Genomic DNA, 24,368 nt, shown 5'->3' on the forward strand with positions numbered 1-24,368 from the left:
GGTGCCATTCGGACGTCAAATAATGCAGTTGGTCGGAGGAAACGAGACTTCCCGCGGTGAGGAGCTAGGGCGCACCGAAGATGACGAGTGAGCGAAGAGCGGAGGGCCAGAGCGAACACAAAGGGGGAGAAAAAAGAAAGAAATATGCTGCGCGGACGGTGGCTGGCCTCGCAAAGGTCACACGACGAGGCGTTGCTGGAGGCAAACTGAGAGAAACGTACCAGAAACGCCGCGCCACGCGAGGAATAGAGGAAAGAACGAGGCTGAACGTATACAAATGCGCAAACGTTGGCCTTTCGAGGTAAACAATAAGGAGGCTGCGCGACAATGACAGAAAAACGAAACAAAGGGGGGAAAAAAAGAAAGAAAGATGCGTTCGTGAGAGAAGAGGATAGAAAGAGAGGAGGAGGAACGTCCCGGTTGCGTACGCGTAGTGCGCACAGGTGCGCGGCGCAGCGTAGCGACGCGCAGTGTCCGCTGCAAGCGACACAACAAACAAAGCCCGGCCAGGCACAGGGTGGTGGATGTTTTGTGCTAGCCTGGCGGTGCGCGCGAGAAAGGGCGGAGGCCGCGCTTTTGGGACACAAAGCAAGGGCACTGCTTTTGCGCACGCAGAAAATATACCGGCGGCCGGAGAGGAAAAGCGCACAGAATACGCAGGAAAGGCAGCCACACACACGTAACTCCGGGAGGGAAGAGAAGAGAGATGACAATAGAACGCGGCAGCGCGTGGCATTGAGGTTCAAACAGAGGGCAGGGAGCAAGGTGAAAAGAAAAATAAAACGTTATTTTTCATGCATTTCACAATGAACGGACCTCCCTACGTTTCAGTCTCGCCTTTATCTATTCTTGTTTTGTTTGTTTTTTAACCTCTCGAACAGTGAAAGAACTCGTGTGACCTTTCTGTGAGACTTGAAACGCGCTATAAGGGACTGCACGCAACGGCAAGGGCATGCGCAGCGCATTTTGCTTCGACGGACTGCGCGAACGCCACGCCCCCTAACCGTGCTGAAAAAAGCTGTATGATGCAATAACCTCATACAGGCCTCATCATCCAAATATCATACAATTTTTGTGATATTGTATGACATCTGTGTGACAATTGTATGATTTCGCAAAAGTGAATGACATTCGTATGATAATTGTATGATATTTGTATGACAAACTGCGTGAGGTTATTGAATCATGCAACTGTTTTTCAGTCGGGGAAGCGATGTCCCTCTAAGTGCACTACACACTCGCGCCAAGCCATAACGCCTGATACAGATATGGCAAGGCTCTACACATCATTTTTCTACAGCGAACACTATGAGTAGTCAAGTATGCTGCTTCCTGTTAGAATGTGTTGGAGCCCACGTGATTGCCACACGCGGAGAACATGTCAGCGTTACTGTTTCACGTGCAATATGCGTTCGCGTGAGTGAGTAAGCCAGCTAGGAAACCAGTGAGCGGTGTTAGTGAATGATGTACTCCCAGAAATTTTTCCCCGTATTTGTTTGGAACTCTAAGCCACAGGCAGAATGTCAGCGATGAGCAGTCCTCCACTTCCAATTCAGTGAGCGATAAAACAGGGCAAGGAGCGCGATCAGTATTCCATCCGAACCCGGCATACAAAAGCAGCACCTCGAAACACATTCGCATTCCGCCGATCCTAAATCGAAAACTTTATAAGGAACATTTATTACCGGCCAAGGTTTACCGAGAACACAACCCGCACACCACGCGCGAGTGTTGTGTGTCTTGGCTGAAGTCACTTTCACCTTGATAATAAAAGAATAAATGAAAGGTAAAAACATCGCGTGCGTGCATTCTTTACGCTGCTGTTGTCGTCGCCAGACTCGAAGGCGACGAACAAAAGGAATAAAAACAAAAAGAACGGAACTCTTCCGACGCTGTTTCATTGTTTCGCACACAAGGCGGTTAGGGCGGTGCTCGTTAAGGGGGACACATGTATACAGACAATCACAGCCACCCAAGGTCGAGGACGTGCCGCAGGTCGGGGGCACGCGATGGCCCCGGAGCCAACAATGTTTGGTGCATGCGCGGTTGACATGGGTAGGGCATTTTGGCGACACACGGGGCCACTTAAATCAGTTTTAACCGACCATCCGAGGGCTGAACAGTAGTAGCCCGTCGAGACAGCAGCACGTGCATTCGAGAGAGACCACATCTCCCCGAAGACAACTCACCAAATCTCCCTTCGCGCCTGCCATCTTGCATGTATACGGCTTTCTGTAACTAGAACGCTAGCGAGGTAAAGTTGCTGCGAGTGCGATGCTCTCCGACGTTATAGCTGGCGTTCGAGCTAGTAATCAGGTAGGAAATCAATGCCAACTGATTAATTCCCACGCATCGAAGCTACGCAACGATCATGGGGCGCGCCCAGATAAGCCACGACCTCCACGGGATCTCAAGGTCTGCTACGTATATATTCACGAGTTTTTCTATTTCGCGTCCTTCGAAACGTTGCAGCCGGGGTCGAACACGCGACCTCGGCGCGCTCAGCTACACGGCTAAGCCAGAGAAACGCACGGTATACTCAAGTACCGCAGTACAGTGAGGCCTGCTTTGCTGAGAAGTTCAGCGCAAGGCAACGGGGCGAGCAATGCATATATACCTCCAAAAAAAAAGCAGTGGATTGCCGATACAGTGAGCTCTAACGACGACTTCTCAAAACGCATATAATACATAGCGTGGGCGGTAGCTGTGTACACATATATAGTATTACTCACACTGACGCTCGTCCACACATTCGTGCACGTAGTGCTGAGGAGTCAACAGCCGGTCATAATCTTTAAAAGGCAGAACCCAGCGATCGGCCGAGCCGTTCTCTTCTTTACACACAGTTCACTCAACCTTTGACTCTCATTTCTGCATGCCGAGAGACGATCAGTCAATGATACAGCTCTTCGAACTCGCGGCATTTGTGTTCGCTAGCTCCGTGCGTACAAAAGGCGCTCAGCGCTCCTGCAAATCGCATCGGCCGACCCTGCCTGTCAGTGAGTGCGGCGCCGGCGAAATAAACACGTAAGCAAAAATAAAAATAAAAGCGAAGCGCAAGTTGGCGAGACGAGAGCGAGCACGCATGCGCACATTCTCGACCACTTCGCAATTCCGCTCCTTCGTGATCACTGTAATCCCTAACCGAATAGCCGCCTACTCCGGGATTTACGAAAAAGCGTTATGCACCCCTTCATTACGGCGTTATTCGACTCCTCGTGAGCACTTCGCATAGCTGCCGCAAAGGGCAGGGGGGGGGGGGGGGGGGGGGTTACAGAATACGCTCGCGCGCGAGCCTCGGCTGTAAGCATTCAAATATTCTCACGCGGCACACGGGAGGCAGCGGAGGCATTTGTTCAGGCAGGGTGCTCCCGGGACAAAACGCGTTGTACTACGACGCTCACTCGATCCACGACGCTGATAGAGGCGAAGGGGCGCCCGGTGAGAAATGAACACGGGCCGCGAATCGCGTTGCATGCTCCAACTTCTATCATATACCTTTTCTTTATTTCATTCTTCCCTTTCTTTCTTGCCCCGTTCTCTCTTTCCTTGGTTTTCCTGAACCGAAAGCGTGACAGCAGATGCTCAGACACGTGTGAGAAGCCGGCGGCGGGATTCGGAAATCGACCATGACAAACTGCGACGGGTCCCGTTGTCGGTATTTGTTCGTGGCGTTTTGTTTTTCTCTCGCGCAAGGGGCTACGCGAACGGAGGGAATGCGTTTGAAGAACAAAAATTAATGGAACGAAGCCCTGGAGGTGACCGAGGAGAAAAAAAAAAAAAACAGACGAGCGCACAAATGCGGCGAATGAGCTTATAAATAAAAATAAGGGCAACCGGATCAGTGTCTGAAAGCAGGATATTATCATCTCTCGGGGGTCTGTGCGGATATACGGAGGGTTCGCGACACCCGTAATTACCCACACAAGAGGGGCGCTCCCCGCAGTGTCAGCCGTTTCGATAGCACGTTGTAAAGGCGGATTTCCTATAGCGGCAGGACGTGTGGAGAGGGTGACCGAAATTGCGCGCAGATCCGCGTACAAAGGTCGTACGTCAGCGACACGCATTGCACTGCGCCTTCAGTCAGGAAACTCTCGCGAGGAATTATTCGTTCTATTGCGTGAAAAGAAAGACAAAAAAAACTGCAGTTAGACACGCGAATTGCGTTGGGTTCGACTGCTGTACGAATGCGTTCGCAAGGATTGCCCGCACAAGCCGTTGTATTCTATCGAGGGTATCTTCTTTCTCTTTTTCTCCTTCCAAGGTCAGCATGGGTGACTTGAACAACCTGTACTCGTACTCCTATCTACGTGGCCATGCATTCAGCGCAGGCTTGTGAAGACATTGCTGATCTTCACAGTTATCGATGTGAGCTTGGACCATGGACTGTTATCCCGAGATGAGCTCTGCTCCGCGAACCCAAAGGTATCGCCGCAAAGTGTGGACGTAAATTGGGTCCACTAAAATGTGACACGCAAGGGCTGGAACAAATTTCATCATTAAAATAAAAAAAGAAAGAAAACCACGCTCGACATCGTCCTTCTCCCGCAGTGCAGTTGACCCAGCAGGTGAGACGCAGTCCGATACATAATAACGCGGCGCCTTGGCTGTAGTCGACCCACGCAAAAATTTCCGCGACGTCTCCTATACTCCCCAGTCTGCTCGTCTGTTTCACTCTCCTCTGTTTCTTTTTTTTCTTTTTTCGGCACATTCTGGTCATTTAGGCGCCGTGCCCCGCGGTGACGACGATCCCGCACTTGGGACGCCCTCCTCGGGGGACGCACGCCCGAAGAAGAAGGGCCATCAACACCGACGCCCGATCACACGACGCCGCTGCTGCCGGCCGACGCAAACGGTCCACGCACCGCCGGTGATGACCACCACTACCAGCAGCGGCAAAGGCGGCAGCAGCAGCTCGTCGCTGCATACACGGGAGAGAGCCAGGCGCCACGCTACTGCGTATACGTGTATACGCACCGAGAAACGGAAAAACCGCTCGCTTCCAGCGGCGAAACCGCTCGCATCGGTCGGTCAAAGTGTTGCCGATACGGAGCGACGATGAGAAGGAAATCTCGCCCGCCAGGTTAATATACGCGAGGAGGTGAAGGGCTCCAAACGTTGCGTGACAAGAGGCCAGGGAGGGGAGCAAGCACCGCAGGCAGCAGCCAAGCATGCATTCACCACTTCATACCATCAATACTCCGCTTCTCTCGACGGCGGGGCGTCGTTATTTTTTTGCTGTTGAGTGCTCATCGCACACACCCGCCGTGCACGTGGGGCGATTGGCCATCGTTAAAGGGGTACGATGCGGACTTGTCGTGCTGTGAGGTCCTCTCGTGGTCGTCGCCACCTGTCGCAGCTGGCCCCCCTTCAAAGAGATGGCGCAGTCCGCAACGCTATATGCCGCTCCGGGCAGCATCGCTTCGAGCTGTCCCCCATCGCACACACGGGTCGTCTCTCGACAGAAGGGCCCCCGAGGGTCACTTTGATGGTGGCTCGAGCGAAAAGAAGCTGCAGCCAACTCGAGTCTCGCAAAGGTCCCCGAAATACGCGCCTGCCTAGGAGGAGGCTCGCGAAGCACCATCAGAGAAGCAGGGGGCCGACAAGCTTGGACAAGCAAGCAAACAGATCGGGCAGTAAAAGGAAAACAATCGGCCCAGAATACACGGAGACTGCTCCTGGTCGCCTATCTCTGCCGTGGATGCTAGTCGCGCGCTGCCCGGTTCACTGATCGGCCGTCCACGAGCAGGCAGAAGCCGAGTGGATCCCAGTGGAGTTTATTAGTCGTAAAGTTGAGCGCCGAGATCGTTGCCAGATCGTGACTAATTTCGAGCGCCCGGGAATGCGATCAAGCGCTGCTCCGGGGGGCATGGCGCACGAATCGGAGGAGACTCCGCTTCTTCTTCTTTTCCTTCGCGTTGCTGCTGCTGCTTGCCCAGTGTCTTTCTTTCTCTCGTGCTTTTTTCTTTCTCGAAGCAGTCGTTCTTGATTTCTTGCGGCCGGGGCTTATCTTCGGGAGTGCTGTTTGTTTCGGGTGCTGGGCAGCCTTGCGCGCGCGAGGTCACCCAGGTTCGTGACTCCGGCACTGGCTGCGGTGCCACCGCCACCCATATAATGCCGAAGCACGAATGACGGCGTGACCTCACGTCGCGCCCTGGCCGCTCGCACGCGCTCGCGGTGGCTATCGCGAGGATTCTGCGAGGCGCTGACTAGTGTGCCGCAACCACTCTGCGCAGTTCCTTCCGAGCGGGCACTACTACGCGCAGGTATATATATATCTCTCTCTCTAGAGGGAGACAGTAAATCTACCGACCGGTCGGTGACCGCGCTGAAGAAACACGGGGACTGCGAGCGGCTTGACCACGCAAGTTGAGCACGCTGCCGTCTCTATAGGGGGGGTCACAACTTTGAGGATCTTCGTTTCAAGAAAAAACGGCAAGACGGGAAGCTCTGCGCACATCACAGTGAGGAAACAGCCTTCGTGCAAAACCCAGCCCAGGGTCTTATGGGGGGCGGTATAAAATAGGCATCGAAGGACCGAATAATTAGCATCAATTTAGTTTTATCTACGTGCATCTCTCACTATGTGTTCCCGATATTAGCACTGAACGAATAGCCAGCTCTGACAACAAATTACTACATCAAATCAAATGATATCTAAATACTAAAAAAAATCAAGTTATCACAACCGCAAGGCTGCAAAGGAAACCAATTACGATTTACTTTGCAGCCTGTTCACATTTGAGTGGCACAACGGAAAATAAGAAAGCGGCCTCATCCATACCAAAACGACTTACAGAAACGTACTTACTCATTAAGCTAGACTAAATTATGAATGTAGGGCACCGCTAAATCACCGGTTGGTCCATAGAGACGACATGACTGGCGTCCGATAGAGAACACGGCAATAAAGCAGCTGATGAAGCCCGAAGCCTGGATGGCAGCGGTATAGTAGTGACCGCTCAAGTAAGAAACACAAACGTTGAACAACGGCTTCAGCGGCCCGTGAAACAGCTCATTACAGTTTTTTTTTTTCTTTTTTCAAGACCGACCAGCCTGACGGGAAAACACGCCCGGTGTGTACTGAGCGCACCAACGCAACTGCACACACACACACACACATGTCTGCAGCAAGGTGTGGTGGCAATCAGACCGGAGGAAGGATGCCCTCCAAGTTCCAGAAACAATAAGTGGCTCGCGTACGCTGGTTTGGGGGCACTGGGCGCACACGAGGAGTGCAAAGAGCGGCCCCCGAACAAAGGGGGGGAAAGGGGCCCAGTGAAGCGAATCGGTGACCGCCGCAGACGCGCATTTGGGATTCCGCGCCCATAGCTGCATTCCCCGTGTGTTTACTCGCGTACGTGTGTCTGTCTATACAGCGGCGCACGGACGACCTTTAGCCGGCCTCGTTAGGCCCTCAAGCGTGGCATCTGCATGGCCAGTTGCGATTTCCTAACATTAACAAACGCCCAGCGTAGGCAGAAGCCGCGTCCTCTTCCTTCTCTTCGTTCTATTCCCCCCTTTCTTCCTTTGTTCTTTCTTTTGCCTTCACTGCGCCCCCGTATAATTGTCCGCAATGCCCAGCCAACTGGTTCAGTGGAGGCCCAGTTGTATTAGCCTCCGCGGAAAGCGCCTGTGACGCGCAGTTGCTCGCATCTTGCCGAGACCTTGCCGCGTTGCTCAGAGGTTATACACGCAGCTAGGACGCATAAAACAAAGAGAAAATAGATTAAAAAAGCTAGTTAGATTAAGATTAAGCGAAAAACAATAGCTTCTAGCGTCGAAAAGCACCAGAGAAGCCAAAAGGCGACGCAAAACAGGAAGACAAATACGTGGCGTCAGTGGGCGAACCAGGGAACAAGAAATCAACAGCAGCCATAAATGCGAAGAGGAAGAGCAAGGCGAAAACGCGCAGCTTATCGCGCACCTGTCGAACGTGGGAATAAAGATACCGGCACTGAGCGGGACAGACCAGGAACCCGAAAATGAGGGAAAAAAAAAAAAGCCGGTGTCCTGCTACCAAGCAATCGTGCGGCCCATCCGACCCTAAAGTGTCGCGTGCGGTGCTTCCCGCATGCCCTCTGCCGACTCGGCTCTATATCGCCCTCTCTCTTTTATTTGCTTGAACAGTATATATAGCGCATATATTCACGGGCAACTTAACCCGGCAGTCTTGCAGGTTTTGACACACACAAAAAAGAAAGAAATGTCAGCACAACAAACTACAATCGCAAAGCCACCGGGAAAAGCCGAAAAGGCAGGTTTTCGCACGACCGTTTTTTTTCTTCGTTTTTTCATGTGTGAACACTTGTCGGAGGCTGGTCTAGCTGCTTTTTGCCATTAATTTCTGCCCGCTATTTTACAGAGCGACCCTACGCCAAACCTTTTCTTTCTTACAAAAAAAAAAGAACTGAAATAAAATAATGGCTGGCGGCAAAATCGGAGATTAAGCAGCGCCGCTGTACAAAGTGCGCGTTCCTGCAGCAGCAGTAGCGGCGGCTCACAGAGGAGGGGGGGGGGGGGGGGGGGGGGGTGAGGCGAAGCCACCGGAAAGACAGGGTCGAGCCCCCGGCATTAACGATCGCGTTCGGCGATAGCCGATCCAAGTGGCTACCACACTTCGCGCGGCATTCCCAGCCCAACGCGGGGTGACGGTCTCCGTCTGCGGAGGGACGTCGTTATCGACGCGAAAGGGTTCAGTCCCGAGCGGCGGCGGCGAAGCAGAGAGGAGTCATTTTCGGATACTGCGTGCAATGTGCCCAGGTATATTTTACGCAACTGAGGAAGCTTTTTTTCTCGTTCTTTCTCAGAGAAACGAGAAGACCCGAGCGGCACGCACCAGCTTTTTTGCTGCAAAGGGCGCATGTGACGGGGAAAGAATAAGGAAATAAACGGAGTGCTCCGCAGGAGAGTATCCCGAGAGAGAGAGAGAAGGCATGCGGGTTATCGAGAGGCTCGATAAGTGCTAAGCAGAATCCACATCCTCTGTGGAGGTGAATAAGCCTCGGATTCCGCGGTGGAGGAACGATATCCTTTGAAACGAAAGGGGCGACGCATGCAGCTAGCGCACGTCGCACAAATCGCGAGCCTTCACGTTCATGTTTGAACCTACCTTACGAGCCTGTTTCTTAATTTTTTCTTTTTTTTTTTTACAGAAGAAAAGCGTCTCTATAAAAGTCTCTCTACTCATTTTTACAGCGATTCAGCCGAGAAACTCGGCACTAAGAAACCAGTCCTCCAAAAGAAAAAAAAATAGGAAGAGAGAAGACTTCCACACTCGCCTCCGCGACTTGACAAAGACGTAAGGACTGCGCCGAACGGAAGACGAGCAACCCCGTGCATACCGTCGAAAGCGCGCGGGTTCAGAAGAGTTCGCCGCTACCGCAATCAAGAAGGGCCGCGACTTCGGAACGAAGGCTTGTTTTTATGAGTCCCGGCCTACGCCTGCGTTCCTTTTTTTCGCCACAGCGGTGCCCCAAGAGTGGCTATCAGCTTAAAAGCCCGTATTACGGGCGACTCACTCAAGCTGCCGGTGAACTGAGTTCGCGTTAAAACGCACGTAGACGCACACACGCACATACACTATCCCGAAAAAGTGCGGTCATCAGGTTCTCGTCGAAGTGTCCGACACGGTGAATCTCTCTTACGTCGATAAGAGAGTACGAAACATTCGATCGGCTACAGCTATCAGTACCGCCCCCCCCCCCCCCCCCCCCCTCTTCCGACGACGTTGGAAGGGCCGACACATAATAGAGGAGGGGGACCCCCGGATAATAGCGCGCGCAGTTTGGATCGGGCATCGAAGGAAATAATAACGCTTCCTACGCACGGGCCTCCTCCGCGGGGTCAAAGGTCGTCCGAGCGCTGGCGCATCAGCTATAAAGCAAGCATCCAAAGGTCCGAAGTAACGCCGACCAAAGGGCGCCGTTCGGCGCGAAAGGCGTCAGCGCGCGAAAACCACTTGCGCGCGAAAAACCGCCGACGCACGCTGCTAGCGTCCCTCGCTCTCTGCGTGCGTGCTGACCTCCTCTCTCTCCGCTCGCTATCGAAACGCCCGAGACGGAAGGGCGCTCCGTATTCGCATACACTACACACGTAGAGTAAACAGCACGCTTCTTATATATACATGCCCCGCTGTCTGGTAAGAGTTGGTTTGGTTTAACCCCGGTTGTTAATAAAGTGAAGGGTATGTGAGGAGGTTGAGGATGGACAGAAGGAGGCGGGGGATTCCAAAGTGCAGGCAGGGAACCTTCCTCCGCTGAGCCTCGCTCGCTCCTCTGGCGACTGGGCGCAGTCGCGACCGGAACTGTTCCCAGCTGCTTTATGCGAAAGTATAGGCACACTTGCGCGCCTATCTCACGTACGCGCTGCCGCTGAGAAAGCTGAGGAGGCCTTCTTCCGTCCACGAAACTAGGAAGAAACCGCAGGGCTGGCGCCGAAGAAAGAAAGAAAACCCGAAGAAAACAAGGGAAAGGATGAAACGAAGAGGAAAAAGGCGAGATTAAAGAGCGCGAACGCAGGTGGCGGAAGTGCTAACGTATAGCAGTTGTGTATGTGTCTGTGAGAGAGCGTATATCAGATTGTTTGCGCACGTGTTTCGCCGCGAGGGTGACAAGAAAGCAGGGCGGGAAGAAGATTCCCGGCACGAGAGGCAAATAAATTCGGCGCGAGCAAGTGCACGGCGGCGCCTCATTGGCGAGATATGCAAAACAGGGCAACGCTATAGCTCGACAGGGGGTGGGGGAAGTGAGACAGAGAGGGCTTAATTCCCTGAGCGCTTCTCGCCGCCTTGGATCGCGGTCGGCGCCGAAGGAAGGTTCCCAGGTGTCTCGGGCAAGCTAGCGTACGCAGGGTCGAAAAGGCAGAGCGTATCGCGTTTCGTCCGCTGAACGGATACGCTCTGGCAAGATGGCGGAGCGGAAGTAAGGAGTTGGATTAAAGTGATGGCACTTTACCGGGTCGAAAACGCGTGTTGGTACCGTAAAAACAGAATACTTACGAGAAACCCAATTCCATGCTGCGAATAGCTTTGCTATTTCAGCAAACGGCAAAAAAAGTTCCAGCGAAAACATCAGCAACACGCAATAAAAGTCACTTGGAATCGAATAACTTCTTTTTGTCTCCCCCTTTCCAGCCTGTTCATCCCTTCCATCGCGGCGCGGTTCAGGCGCCCACCGATCCCCTGAGACAATTAATGAACGTTTTCGGGCTTTATACTCTAACCTAACCTAATGGAAGCCGCGGGGGATCCCAGCGCCATCATCCATCGCTTCCAGCTGTCTCTTCCGACAAACGCAAGCTTTCATACTCGGTAAAGTGAGCGCTCGAACGCGGAAGAAATGCGGAACACTATATTTAAAAGCTGCAAAGGGATTAGGTTTATGAATAAAAAAGAAATCTCGAAGAAATGGTGAGGTTCGAACGTACAGGCTGCTTTAAAAACTACTCCGGACGTTGTGTATCAATAACGCGCATAGTTTTAGAGCAATACATCCCTCTAACGGAACAGAAAAAAAAAATTGTCTCAAACATGCCGCAAATTGGTGAGTCACCGGGGTCGATTAAAAAAAAAAACGGACTTGGCGCAGACGAAAAACAAACATTGACAAAAGCGATTGCGAGTGAGCGCTTCGGTTGGCAGGGCTATAGAAGAGTATAGGGAAAAAAACAAGAACAGAGGGAGGCTTGAAAGCATCCGCGAAGCAAGAAAAAGCCGCGCGTAACTGGGGAGCGCGTGTCTGCTTCCTCTTTTCTCGTTCGTTACAGCCAAAAACAAAAAAAAAAACAAGCGAAGAGAAATCTAGGGAATAACCTCGAAGCAGATGAAGCGTCGTCTCGAGGTACCCGCGTACATGAAGAAGAGCCATACAACAAAGCCAGTTCCTGAAGTTTGAAAGCTACTCATTTAGTGATCGCTCACCGCCTTACGCCGGAGCCGGTTCTTTCTTTCGGTGTATATGTATGAGGCATCTCCTCACTGGTTTCTCGTCTGCGTTTTTTTTTAATATTTATTATCACCTTTGTGGCCTCATCTCTTCTACGACGAAAATGCATCACGACACAAATTCAAAATCGGGGCATTGCTTTTTTTCTGTGCATGTTCACACGCACGAACACACGCGCGCGCACACACACATACCTGCAGCCACCAGCAACAAGCAGAAAAGCGCGTGGGACGCCAGACAAGATAATTAGACGAGCGGGCGTGGTCTGTAACAAAGGATGGAGATAGGAGAAGCGGCTGGTTCGCGTTTGCCGAAGACCCCGGCGCGAATCGGGAGGCCCCCCTAAACCGAAACGAGGATTGACAGCGTTCATCAAGATGTAGCCAAGCGCCGAGTGCACGGTGTAATCTTTGGCGGAATATATAGACACCGCTATGCGTGCACGCGTCTATGCAGGCCGAACGACCCCCCACGCCCGTTGGTGCAGACACTGAGATGGAAGCACAAAATTGTGAAACGAGTGTGAGAAGGGAGGAGCTGGGAGAATGCGTGCATTCGAGAGCATAATCTCGCGAAAAAAAAAAAAAACTACATATTATCGGCCTTCTGTCGTCGATTGAACAAACTTGCTTCCTGGTGTCATCGAGGAGCTCTATAAACCGCCTTACTGAGTTTTTTTTTTTCTTCCACAGGCCAGGACTCACTCTCTCGAGCTTTTAGAACCCCTGTAACGGACTACACCTCATTTTGCTTGCATGAGGGTAAGTGAGGGGCGCAAGAGAGATAGAGAGAGAGAGAGAGAGGGGGGGGGACACCCAAGAACCCTTTCTTCGGAAGCTTCCTGCGAAGTTTTGTTTTCTCAGTTACTTTTTATACCCGCCACTCCTTCCAGACGACCTGGACGCGGAAACATGCCCGAGGCGGGAAAAGAGGCTGCCGTTGATCGAGCGCTCAAGACGGGAGATCGGTCATTAGGTGGATAGATCATCGCACAGAGCGCGGTGTCCGCGATCGCGGCTGCCAGCGCACGTTAGCAGCAGCCCCTCTCCACGCAGGCATCCTGAGAACGCCGCAGAGAAAACGCACCCGTCGCCTCTGCTCGCGTCGTCGTCGATGCGAAGTGAAGGGGGGGAGACGTCATCAGGAAAGAAGATCAGCGGCCACTGAGAGCGCCTGATTAGAGTCGACAGGGTATGACTCGATGCTATTAGGGCTCTCTTAAGTAGGAGACAGGACCACCCTACTCCAGCCGAGCTACTGGGGCACCTTCTGCAGCAGAGGGGAAAGCGGCACCGCGCCCGCAGAATTAGAGCGCACGACGACAGACTCTTGAGCGACCCCAGCGCGAGCGTCGCCCAGCAGAGTGCGAGCCGTAATGAAGGCTTCGGAGCGGGTATACGACGCTACCTTGTTATAATACGACGCTCTGGGTATACGGCGCCGAAGCACGCCTAGCAAACAGTATAATATACGCCGAGTCTGAGGGCATTCGATGACACGTATGTTTTGTGGCATGCGTAATTCTTTTTTTTTTTCCTTACGGTCGGAGGTGGAACCTCGGCAGCGCCGTAGGTGATGGTCAGGAGACGCGGACGAGGCTTCTCTGTGCGGGATGCGTCTACGCGTTTGTCGCCAAAGCAATGTGACGTTATTTTGTTGACGTCGGTGCGCATAAACCAAGTAAACGTCTGCCTAGTATTGCGTCCTGTGTCATGAAATACAGCGCTCACCCGTCGCGCTGTATTTGGGCCTTCGATTGTCCTTCGATGAGTGCCCTCAATATGAACACGTATTATAGACACATAAAGCCAGCCGTGTTGTCTTGTAAATTGTACACCTGCTGTGGCGGTGGCTGAAAGCACCATCTACGAGTGGAAGTTACTATGGCTATGGCAATGGCTCTGAATGTTGCTATGACTGACAGCCGAGTGCGAGTTCTCGATGCCGGTCGCAGTGGTTCAGTTACTATAAATGGCAAATGGAAATGCGCATGCGTGTTGAGATATCGGTGCATGTCAAAGAACCACCGGCGGTCAGAATTAATACGGAATACAGGGATACATTCTTCGGATTATACGGGTACAGCGATTTAACACGGATTAACCGGAAGTGCCGTAGAGTTGTTTTCGCACATAAAAACCCACTAATCGATCTGTTTCTCGCCACGTACTCCCAAACACTTTTCCCCTACTCTGCTTTGTCTTATCCTCGATAAAGTAGGAAGACAAAGAAAATTTCCTCCGGCTTACCTCCCAGCAATTCCGACTAAAGGCATTTTGAACAGCCGCTTCAACGAGCCACTGCGACCACCCCAACAAAATCAACATTACTGCTGGCACCGTCTCTATTCGACGCGCCGTGCCGATAGGTTTCGCAACAAGTGATCACTCCCACCTCGAGCCTTTAGAAAAGGAATCTCGCATCCTCCATCACGGTCGAAGTGGCGAATTTCACGCCAGCGCGAAACAAACGCAACGCCGACCGGAGAAGTTGATAAATTCCCCGCAAGGAGGAGCCAGATCTTTCTTCTCGGCCCCGGAAAATAGCGCTATAAAACCGGGCGGCAAGGACGTCCAGCTAGGTGCCGCCGCCAGCGGTCGCACCGCAGGGTGCTGTGCTCGCATAGCTGCTTAGAGCGCGGGCGAGACAAAGTGCGGAAACCGTATTTATAAAGCAGACCTGTCGCGCGCGTTCACGGTGAAAGGCCTGGCACGGGGTGGCAAACAGTGACAGAAAAGAAAAAGAGAAAGGGGAAGAAAGAAAGGAACGAAGAAAGAGGAGGAGGGTTGCAATTTAGTATGTGAGCCGCGAGGGCAAGGCGGATATTTAAAAAAAAAAACAGAAATAAAGAGGCACGCCATACAGAATATATATGTGGGAGCCAAAGCTGGATGGTATGGAATTGGCTTCGTAGGGCACGCGCGTGCCTGGTTCGGCGAATGAGTCCCGCGAATAATAAGAGCGACGGAGCGGCCAGCGGGAAATCGAAGCGAGCGGCCGACCGACCGATTGCGGACTCGTGGCACGCGTTCGACCCTGTCGAGGGGAGAAGACAAGGGGGGAGGGGCAGATAGACGTCCTTGACCAGCGGGAAAGGTCGCTGCTTCCCTGCCCAGCTGCTGTTCCGCTGTTTCTCACCCAACCGCTTTATATATCTCTCCCTCCCCTCTCCCCCACCTCCTCCTCGTCCGCATCCTTAACGGGCGCTCCTTTATAGCGGGTCTCCTCCGCCTAACTCGGTCACCGAAAGGCTCCAGCTGCCCCTTCGAAACTACGAATGTGCAGTGCGACCATTGCAATGCTGCCGACGGCATACGAAGTGAAATTGAAAATAAAAAAAGTTATGGATTGTAGGTGAATTAAGAAAAGCATTAAAAGGAGAACTGTTAACCGGCATATGCCAGGCCAATAACTTCATGTCGCGGCAATTCACCGCTACTGGCCGCATAATACCAGTCGACTGCATTATTGGGAGATTACGAGCGCCGAAAGCTCATCGAAGAGCTGATACCTTCAATTGCAGCACTAATTCTGACGATAACGGAGGACGTTGAATGTTGCTGTAAGATTGTACTTTTTCGAATGGCACACGTTCAAAGTCAAAAGCTGGTAGCTGGCTGATGAACGCCTTTATACGCTTCTCTATACAGGTTACCATTGTTTCCAGATTCTCCGTGTCATTATTGTATAGTCGCCGTCAGCAGGGCTACGACCAAAAGGCAAGACGAGGGCCTCGTCCGACTACCTCCCCTAATCCCTGTCCTACGCCGATCAACCCTATCCGAATTTGCTAATCTGCCCACCTCACTCCCTGCCCCCACCGCCAACACTTCGGATTCACTCTGTTACTCCAACAAATCATCGGTAATCCGTTCTCCGCATTCACTCTGCTACTCCAACGAATCATCGGTGATCCATTCTCCGCATTCACTCTGCTACTCCAACGAATCATCGGTAATCCGTTCTCCGCATTCACTCTGCTACTCCAACGAATCATCGGTAATCCGTTCTCCGCATTCACTCTGCTACTCCAACGAATCATCGGTAATCCGTTCTCCGCATTCACTCTGCTACTCCAACGAATCATCGGTAATCTGTTCTCCGCATTCACTCTGCTACTCCAAGGAATCATCGGTAATTCGTTCTCCGCATTCACTCTGCTACTCCAACGAATCATCGGTAATTCGTTCTCCGCATTCACTCTGCTACTCCAACGAATCATCGGTAATCCGTTCTCCGCATTCACTCTGCTACTCCAACGAATCATCGGTAATCCGTTCTCCGCACCACCATGTACCACGATCCCCTTCAGTTCCTGCTCTTCCTTTGCAGCTGTATACCGTATCTGCGCCATATGCTAGGGTCTCAGCATGCAGCCATAGACGAACAACGTATGTGGCGATGACAGGCATTTTAGGTGAATGTATGCCTTGGTTGAAACCAGAATTCTTTCGAACCCAATAAGAGTTCAGAGGCCGACTGTTAATTAAATTGAAGAATCAGAAACCTCGCTTAAGCGAGAACTAAGGGCAAGCGAACAAAGAAGCCGCTATGGACTAGCTCTGGCTTGGCTGCGCGCTAACTTACGCAGAAACGAATCAAGCAGCGCGCAAGCATGCAGATTCCATCCGCACGCATTCTTGCGCGTGCGCACCCGGAGATGGTACGACGTTATACAGAACGGAGAGACAAGAAAAGAGAAGCGAAAAAAACGCGGCAATTCGATGCCACCGAAGAGCCTGTCTAGAGCAGTCCGCGATGCACAGCTGTGGACGCTGAAGGGAACGGAGCAGAAACACAAAAAAGATGATGCCGAGTGGGAGGCACGGGGTTGGCGAGAGGACGAGTCTGGGTCTTCTCCTCCTGCTTGCCCCCCCCCCCCCCCCCCCCCTTTTCCCCTCTTGCTGCTGATTTCGAGACAAGATAGAAATGGGAGAGTCGCCGAATTTTTATTCCTTTCTGTTCACGAAGAGGAAGAAACTGATCCCAAGTATGCGAGCTTCTCTCTCTCGCCCGTCGTCTCCCGCGCTTCTGCAGAAGGAACAGAAAGCGGGTGAGGGGAATGAATACAACGAACGAGAATGAAAAAAGAAATAGATCAGAGAGGGCGAAGAGGGGGAGAAAAAAGATGAAATTAGGAGGAACAACGCTTCCCCGTAAAAAAAAGACTAATAAAACAAGCTAGAGAAGAGAGCAGAAGAGAAAGAGAGAGATAGCAGCGCTCTTCGGGGGCCGCTAGCCGCGAAGGGCCGAGGAAAATGAAGCTATATATATGATAGCGGCGTTCGTTCCCATTTCGTTTAATGCGAAAAGCGACCCGCTGACCCCCACCGCGCGCGGACGACGACACGCGTCCACGCGGCCAAGCGCATCGCGCGCGCCTGCATGCTTCCCATCTGGCGCCCCAAAGACGCGTTAGCGCCTCCGAAAAGTGAGTCACGAGTAGACGATGCGGCCGGGCGACGCCGCAAGCAAAAGAAGCAGCAGCAGCCTAGGGTGCTGTTGCATCTCGCTAGCGAGCCACCGTTCCTGGTGCAACCATCGTTTCCCTGCTCGACGCCGGACAGCTCTCGCGAAGAAAAGAAAGGCTCATTGAGCGACACCCCACGGGCAGAGGAAAGCGAAGCGCAAGAGAGGCGGAGATGCGGCGTCCCGGAGATCGTGCCGCTGGCGAGGAGTCTCCGCGAAACTGTCGTCCGTGCTGACCCCGCTGAGCGTGCCCGCTAGAAGTGGCGATGTCACGATGCTGCCGCGACGCACTCGTCTGCGCGCACTCACGCGTACGAGAAATACAGGAATAATATGCGTGGTACTATACGATTGCTTGCTGCGGATGCTGGATCGGATTTCAGCGTTAACGAGTCGGCGAAACATGTGTAAGGAAACTATTACTCACTTTCTTTCGCCGCACATTAGACGAGTTCTAACATAGTGGAGGCGTACTTGAGTGAATTGAGTAAAAGTTTATATAGGATAACCGGACGCCGGCTTGGCACCGCCCCCGGCACGGCGCGTGCGCAGGAGACGATCGTTACTCTGCACTACGTTTAGGCTTATAGGCAGCTTTAGAATAGGGAGACCTTGTCGATTAGGGGGACAGGGGAATGGTGAGGGCTCCAAGTGAGCGTGCGCAGAACAATAACGCGCCTCGCGTTATTGTCCTGCGCACGTTCACTGGCATCTCGCTATTCCCCTACTCCCTTATTCGAGCTGGTCCCCCTACTCTAAAACTGCCTAATATGCGTGCGCTATGTTGTCAATAAAATATGAACCCACACGTTAGTCTCTGGTGCAACAATAAACAAACTGGCGATGCCTTCGCTTTTGCTCTCCTGTCCCGCATTAGTTGTATTACCAGATTTCCAGCACAGGGGAGCCCGTGGCAATATGGCCGCCGGCGGGCGGATGTACCCAGGAAGGAGAACAGCAGAGCCCCCCTCCCGGCTACGACTGAAGAGAAGACAACGTCACCGGCTGCAGCAGCGCTTTCGCTTGGCGTGCTTTGCGTCGTCTGCCGCCTTCCTTCCCGACAGCCACGGACGTCATCTCTCCTCTACTCCGAGGGCGACACAGAGCTGTCAGGAGCGCCCCCGTGCACCGATGGGCGGCGGCGCAGGCAAGGCGTCAAGCCACTTTGTCGCCGCAGCAGCGGTGGCTGAGGCCGCCGTTTTGTCGGCTAGCGCAACCGCCCTGACCCCGTGACACGCGCGACCTCGAGCGCCACACTCTCATTTCCCTGTCGGCCGCGTAATTCGCTTTCGCGCGTGGCGGCGGCGGCCGGACAATGATGCACTTAGCGGCAGCAGCAGCGACGGCGGTGGCGTGACGTCGCCCTTCCTTCCTCCTCCGGAGGAGAAGGGCGGCGGGGACGAACAATGCTTCGCCACTGGCGCGGCATGCGACGAAACCCAAATTGCGGCGCGCGCCTTTCTCATCGGATGCGCGCGGCGCCGTATGCGAGAACGACCCCGTTTTTATGTGCGTGTATGTTTCTCAACAACTCCGTGTCGCATGTTGGTGTTGTCCGGGGATCCGGAGTAGGACGCCATGTAAGCGAGGTAACTGCACTTGCCTGCTAGCAAAGGACCTCGTCTTCACAACGCCAGCAGCGTCAACCCTTGCAACCAAGGAAAAACGCCGAGACGGTGATAGCCTGCGTCTGTGGCAACTATAGCGTTCTTTATGGGTGCGCCGAAATGGGTTACAATTATGCCCTGAACGACCGCTCTATCAGGGTACTGAAGGACTGGCGTCCGTTTCCTTGATGAGAAGTACGCCAGTTTTGTGGTGCCCGAGTCCGTGACAGAATTCTTCCTATGGCCACAGAGCTCAGAGATCATTACCACCCGCCACATTTCTCGCACAGCCCAAGTGTGAAAATCCGACGCTCTGATTGGGTCGAAATACCCCGTTCCCCTAGAGCTTAGAAGATTGTGGCGCCATCTGCGAAGTTCGGACGAACTGCCCAAAAGCCTTTCAAACCACACATGTGGTGGTGAACGAAAAGTTGCAGGGCGCCGCAGACAGATCATTCCTAAGCTCACAGGCAGCGCCACACACTGCAAACTTCCACAAACTGGCCGCCAGGTAACGGAACTGGCGCCCGCGGCGTGGGCATGCTCTTCTGACACACAGAACGAAGCCGGTCGAGACGGGTTGGGAACAACCTTTGGACGTGGATAAACTGCCGAAGGCAGCAGCTGGTTCACGAGGGAAGCTCGCCGATAGACGCCTCACAGCTGATCAATCAAGCGCACGCCAGCTTCTCACGGAGTGACGCCAATGCAAATACTGCCGAGGGTATACAGCGGAGGGCGCAAAGGTTACACGCGGAAAAGGAGAGAGGTGGCGGGGAAAAGGGATGGTCGAAGTGTAGCCGACACAGAAGCATATTCAACGAACAGGGAAGACTGGCCAGCTCTTAGAAATTCATACTCTGCAACAAGGCCTGCAGGCCAGACGGCAAGAAACAAAGAGAAAAGCGAAAGACAACACCCCCTAGAAGCCACGAACGTCGGCTGCCCTGCGGACACCGGTGGCACTGCCGCGCGAAGCGAAGAGAAGCAAGAGCAAACGGAGGAGGAGACCGGCCGCACGTTTCTGTCGGTCCGGCGGCTCTGGAGACCGCAAATAAAACACAGCAACAGAAAGGAAAGACTGGCGCAGCAGCCAGGAGAGGAGGACTCCGCCGCAGGTCCGCGATGATCAGCGTCGATAAGCGGGCTCTCAGCGAAGTGTAACTCGGTTAGCGGTCACGACTCCAGCGGCCAGGCATGTAGCGGCGGAAAGGACGCTAGCGCGCGCGCCAAAGTAAGGGCGGTGGGGAGGAGGCGAGGGGGGAGGCTGCCGCTTCAAGACGCGGGCTTCGGTTGCGGTGTAGCTGGCTGGCTTCCCCTTACACTTCCTCCTCCCAGCTGCTACCACGGCAGCCGCCGCCACTCCACCCTTGGGAACGGACGCCGCCCGCCTGGCCCCCGAGTCACGATGCGCCTCCAACTTAAATTACGCGCCGCTACACAGGGGCTTCATCTAGGCGCATGCCCCCCCCCCCCCCCCCCCCCTTCCTCCAAACCTCCGTCTCTCGCTTACTCGGTAACCCACAGTTCCCTTCTGTTTGTTCGGTCTTCGCCTCACGCGTTGCCCCTACGTCGGTGGCTCACGAAGGGGCAGCCCGGGGCATCTATTAAAATACGAAACGGTCACCACAAGCAGCAGTAGTGCAAGAAAACAGGCGCGGCAAGCAAAGACCGCCGAAAAAAAAAAAAAAGTCGGTAGGCGCACGACTGTACGCTCAGATGCCAAGTGTAGTGAAACAGCTTTGTTTATTTTCTCCCGACATTTTCTGTCGCTTACTGCGACTGAGGAACACTGCACAAAGCAAAGAAAACATTTGTCCGAAGGTAACACAACCCGGATCGCCGCTAAAACTCGAGCTGGATATCGCTTCAGAATCGCACCAAGGGGCGAGTGCACGAGCCCGGAAAACTCGAGAAGGAGGCTGAAGAGGCGCGAAAATGACAGACGCGGGTGCTAAGGCCATCACAGAGTGCGACGAAGGAGGCGAGGGAAGTTGCGTATAGCAGGAATCAAAGCGGCCAAACGGTATGGGCGGGGGAGCCGGTCGCTGGAGGTGGCAGCGCAGTCGTCATCAAACTTATCGCCTCCCGGCATCGAGCGGGAGGGCGCTCCGCAACCGGAGAGACGGCGAGGGAGCAGTATCACAAGGTATACGAGCCCTCTGCACACAATGGGAGCCGTTCATGTATCACCAGGATGGAAGGCATCGCCGAACGCCACCGAAGGGGAAGGCAGCGCCGGCGAGGCTGCATCAACGGCCATCCGGGCGATAAGGGCAGAGGAGAAAGTGCATCCTGCTACAGTGACAAAGAAAACAGAGCTCGGAAAAGAGGGGACAACAATGGCGGAAACAAAAGGACAGAGAGGGAAGCGAAGGCCCCGTGGAATACGCCAGAACTTACTGGCGAAGAAAGAGCAGGCCGGAGACGTGTGGGGCGGGGGGAGGAGGGCAGAGGCAAGAAGAAACGTGGAAAGCAGGCGGGTCGAAAACGAGGCGACGCCGAACTGCTGCTTAGGGAGCGAGAAGTCAGCCAGAAGAAAGAGGAGGTATAAAAGAGAGGGTGGGGAAGAAGGGTCATCGGCTAATGACAGTGATCGACCGTACTGCACTTCACACGTCGCCGAGAGACCGGAACCCCTACTGGAAACAGCGGCTGGCGAGACCTCGCGGGAGTCCCCGTTCCAGACAAACGCGCACGTCGACACTGCACCCGCGAAACGGAGAGGGGGAGAGCATCGCGCCGGGCAGACCGCACGGATGACCGTGGCAGCATCTAAGCAGGCGGAGACCGGCGGCGCGAAGCCAGGTCCGGGTCCCCTGCCCCTCCCCCGACCCTCGCCCCCCTCCACAGCAGCCTTTGTAATCACCCGCCTCTGTCCGATGCCGCCGCCGTCGGGACTAAGTCGACGACGACCTACACCGTCCTCTCTCCTCGCGTTTATGGCCCGCTCGCACGAAGCCCCGTTCCTTGAGACCCGGGCCGGCCCCAGCGCTTGGCACGGCTGCACACACACACAGCTCTTCGTTCTTTTCCTCCTCTTTTGTTTCTGCGATTACTCCTTATCCTTTCGCTTTCTTCGCCGCAAACGCAGTCTTTCGCACGACGGCGCAGAGAGCGACTAGGAGCGGGACTAGCGGCTACCGCAGGGGCTGCTGCCGGGGGAGAAACGCCCTGGGACGTGACACGGCCTCCTTATTGTCTCGGGGCGCCAGATGGAGATTTACGTGCAAGGGCGGGGCGATGGGCCACTGCCGACCAGCAGCAGCCGGGAGCGAGACAAAAGAGCTCGTCGCAGGGGCGGCAGATGTGTCCGTGCACCGTGCGCAATCATCGTATACAGCTCCGGCGAAGGAGGTTTGGCCCGACGCGCGCTGGCAGCCTGATACACACGCCCGCTCGGTTGGCGCGAAAGCAGGCCGCGGTGCCATAAGGCGAAAGTCGGTGCGGCCCTTTTGGTCAATTTCTTAAGGGTGGCCACCACTGATGGGATCTCCGAGTTGCGCAAAATTTCAAAATATGTCGACACAGAGGCATTCATGCGGCCCAAAGCACATTATACAGCAAGACAGGGGCCGGGAGAATATACTATCCGTGTAATATTTCATTCTGCGCTTCCGCTGACCTAAGGTATTATTAGGCGGAACAGGGTTTCGTACGGCTGGCTACTGAAGCCGAGAATTAAACTTTTGATCGACTTTACGTTGACCTTACATAACGAAAGCCATATTGGCGTATTAGGCACTTTGTAATAGTAGGTCCCCCTGACAGCTTCGTTTTGGGACCTCCTACTGTACTGAATTACCAAACCACTGATTTCTGCAACAAATTTCTTCAAAAGAAACCTGAAACCTGATTAGTTTTTCTACAGCCTGGTTACGTGTACTCATCGGCTTAAAGCGCGGAGCAGGGTCGAGTACGCGTTCCCAGAAGAGGTTCGCTCACCTCGGCGTACTCCTGGCACGACTCGACCGAGGCGACGAAGTGGACCACGTCGTCGACCGTCCACTTGGCGACCTGCTGCTGCTGGCCACCATCGGTGGTGGTCCCCACGGCCGCCGCTGCAGGGCGAATGGAGGGACGACGCCTGGTCCGAGCACACTGAGCCGCAGCGCAGCTTGGGCGACTTGGACGCCCCCCGGGCGCCTTCCAGCTGCAGAAGCCAGGGCGACGTCGCCTGCTTCCGGGGCGGCGTGCCGCCGACGTCGGCGTCCTTGGAGGAGCGCGGGCTGTCCGTGGACCGCGGTCTCTTGATGGCCGTGCCCAGGGACAGGTCCAGGGGGTCGGCCCTGGCCGGCTCCCCGTCGTGCGGTCTCTTGACAGCGCCGCGGAGGTACGTCTCGAGTTGGGAGGCGCTCTGTGCGCTCGCGGTCCTCACGAGGTTCAGCAGGGTCTGAGACGACGAGAAGTCCGAGAGGTTGAAGGGCGCGCTGCCCCGATGCGGCTCCAGCAGCGACGACGGCGGGGAGGACGTGGCCGACGATGGCTTCAGGGGCGGCGTGGCGCGCGGTTGCGCGGCGGACGCCACCGACCCGCCGCCGTGGTGAGGCAGGCCGTGGTTGGGCGTCGCCAGGCCGGCTTCGGAGTCGACGCTGCCAGGCTCCTCCGGCCACGTTGCCGACCGCGCTGGCGAGCGACACGGCGTTGTTGTTGTTGTTGACGCTTCCGGCGCTACCGCCGTCCCTGCCCGCGCTCTGGCGACCCGACGTGTTAAGCGGGGGCGTGCCGGCCGCCTTGAAGGGGAACGGCGGCTCGAAGCCCCGGAGAAGGCCGGAGGTGCAGCTCCATTGCTGGGGGGCTAAAACCGAACCTGCGAAGAGAGCAAAAAAAAAAAACGAAAATTTAGGCGGGCTGCGGTTTGCCGTCAGACAAGGGCGCTTCATTTTCACAATGTCAGAGAACGCGCCTGATTTAGGCAGAAGATCCAACAAGTGAAACTGCCACTTATTCGTTGGTTCTAAGGCACGGGAGTTGTCAGTGTGAAGCAGGTGTTCGTTTGCGGCTTTATTCTTTGTGCTGTTACGTCGGACATGTAAATTCCCGTCAACCGAAGAAACATTCGTGAACCAATTACTTCCTTCCTGCCCATACCATATCTATGACCAGTGTTTCAGAAAACTAGGCGCTCTATAACCGACTCAAGGAAGGCACGGCAGGCAGAGTCGTCGACTACGCACTAGTAGCCAGCACACTGCCGTCAACAAAACAGCCACAGTGGGGGGGGGGGGGGGGGGGGGGGGGGGGGGGGGGTCTCCTCTCTCGACCGAGAAGGAAGCTCGTGCGAAACGCATCTGCATGACCCCCAACAGCGACATTCACGGCTGCGCTTTCAAATGCCGCACGAGGC

The 24,368-nt window shown here is 54.4% G+C and overlaps 1 protein-coding gene across 2 annotated transcripts in view; it reads right to left on the reverse strand.

Annotated features, from left to right (window-relative positions):
• Window positions 1-24,368, reverse strand: part of LOC144121464 (uncharacterized) — a 400,927-nt gene that overhangs the window by 18,073 nt on the left and 358,486 nt on the right. For both annotated transcript variants that reach the window (XM_077654676.1, XM_077654675.1), the window contains exon 6: window positions 22,967-23,831. In XM_077654676.1, the coding sequence (XP_077510802.1) occupies window positions 23,732-23,831 (100 nt within the window). In that variant the 3' untranslated portion in view covers window positions 22,967-23,731. The remainder of the gene's footprint in view (window positions 1-22,966; window positions 23,832-24,368) is intronic.

This window comes from Amblyomma americanum, chromosome 2, assembly GCF_052857255.1.
Source record: "Amblyomma americanum isolate KBUSLIRL-KWMA chromosome 2, ASM5285725v1, whole genome shotgun sequence".
Taxonomy (NCBI): domain Eukaryota; kingdom Metazoa; phylum Arthropoda; class Arachnida; order Ixodida; family Ixodidae; genus Amblyomma; species Amblyomma americanum.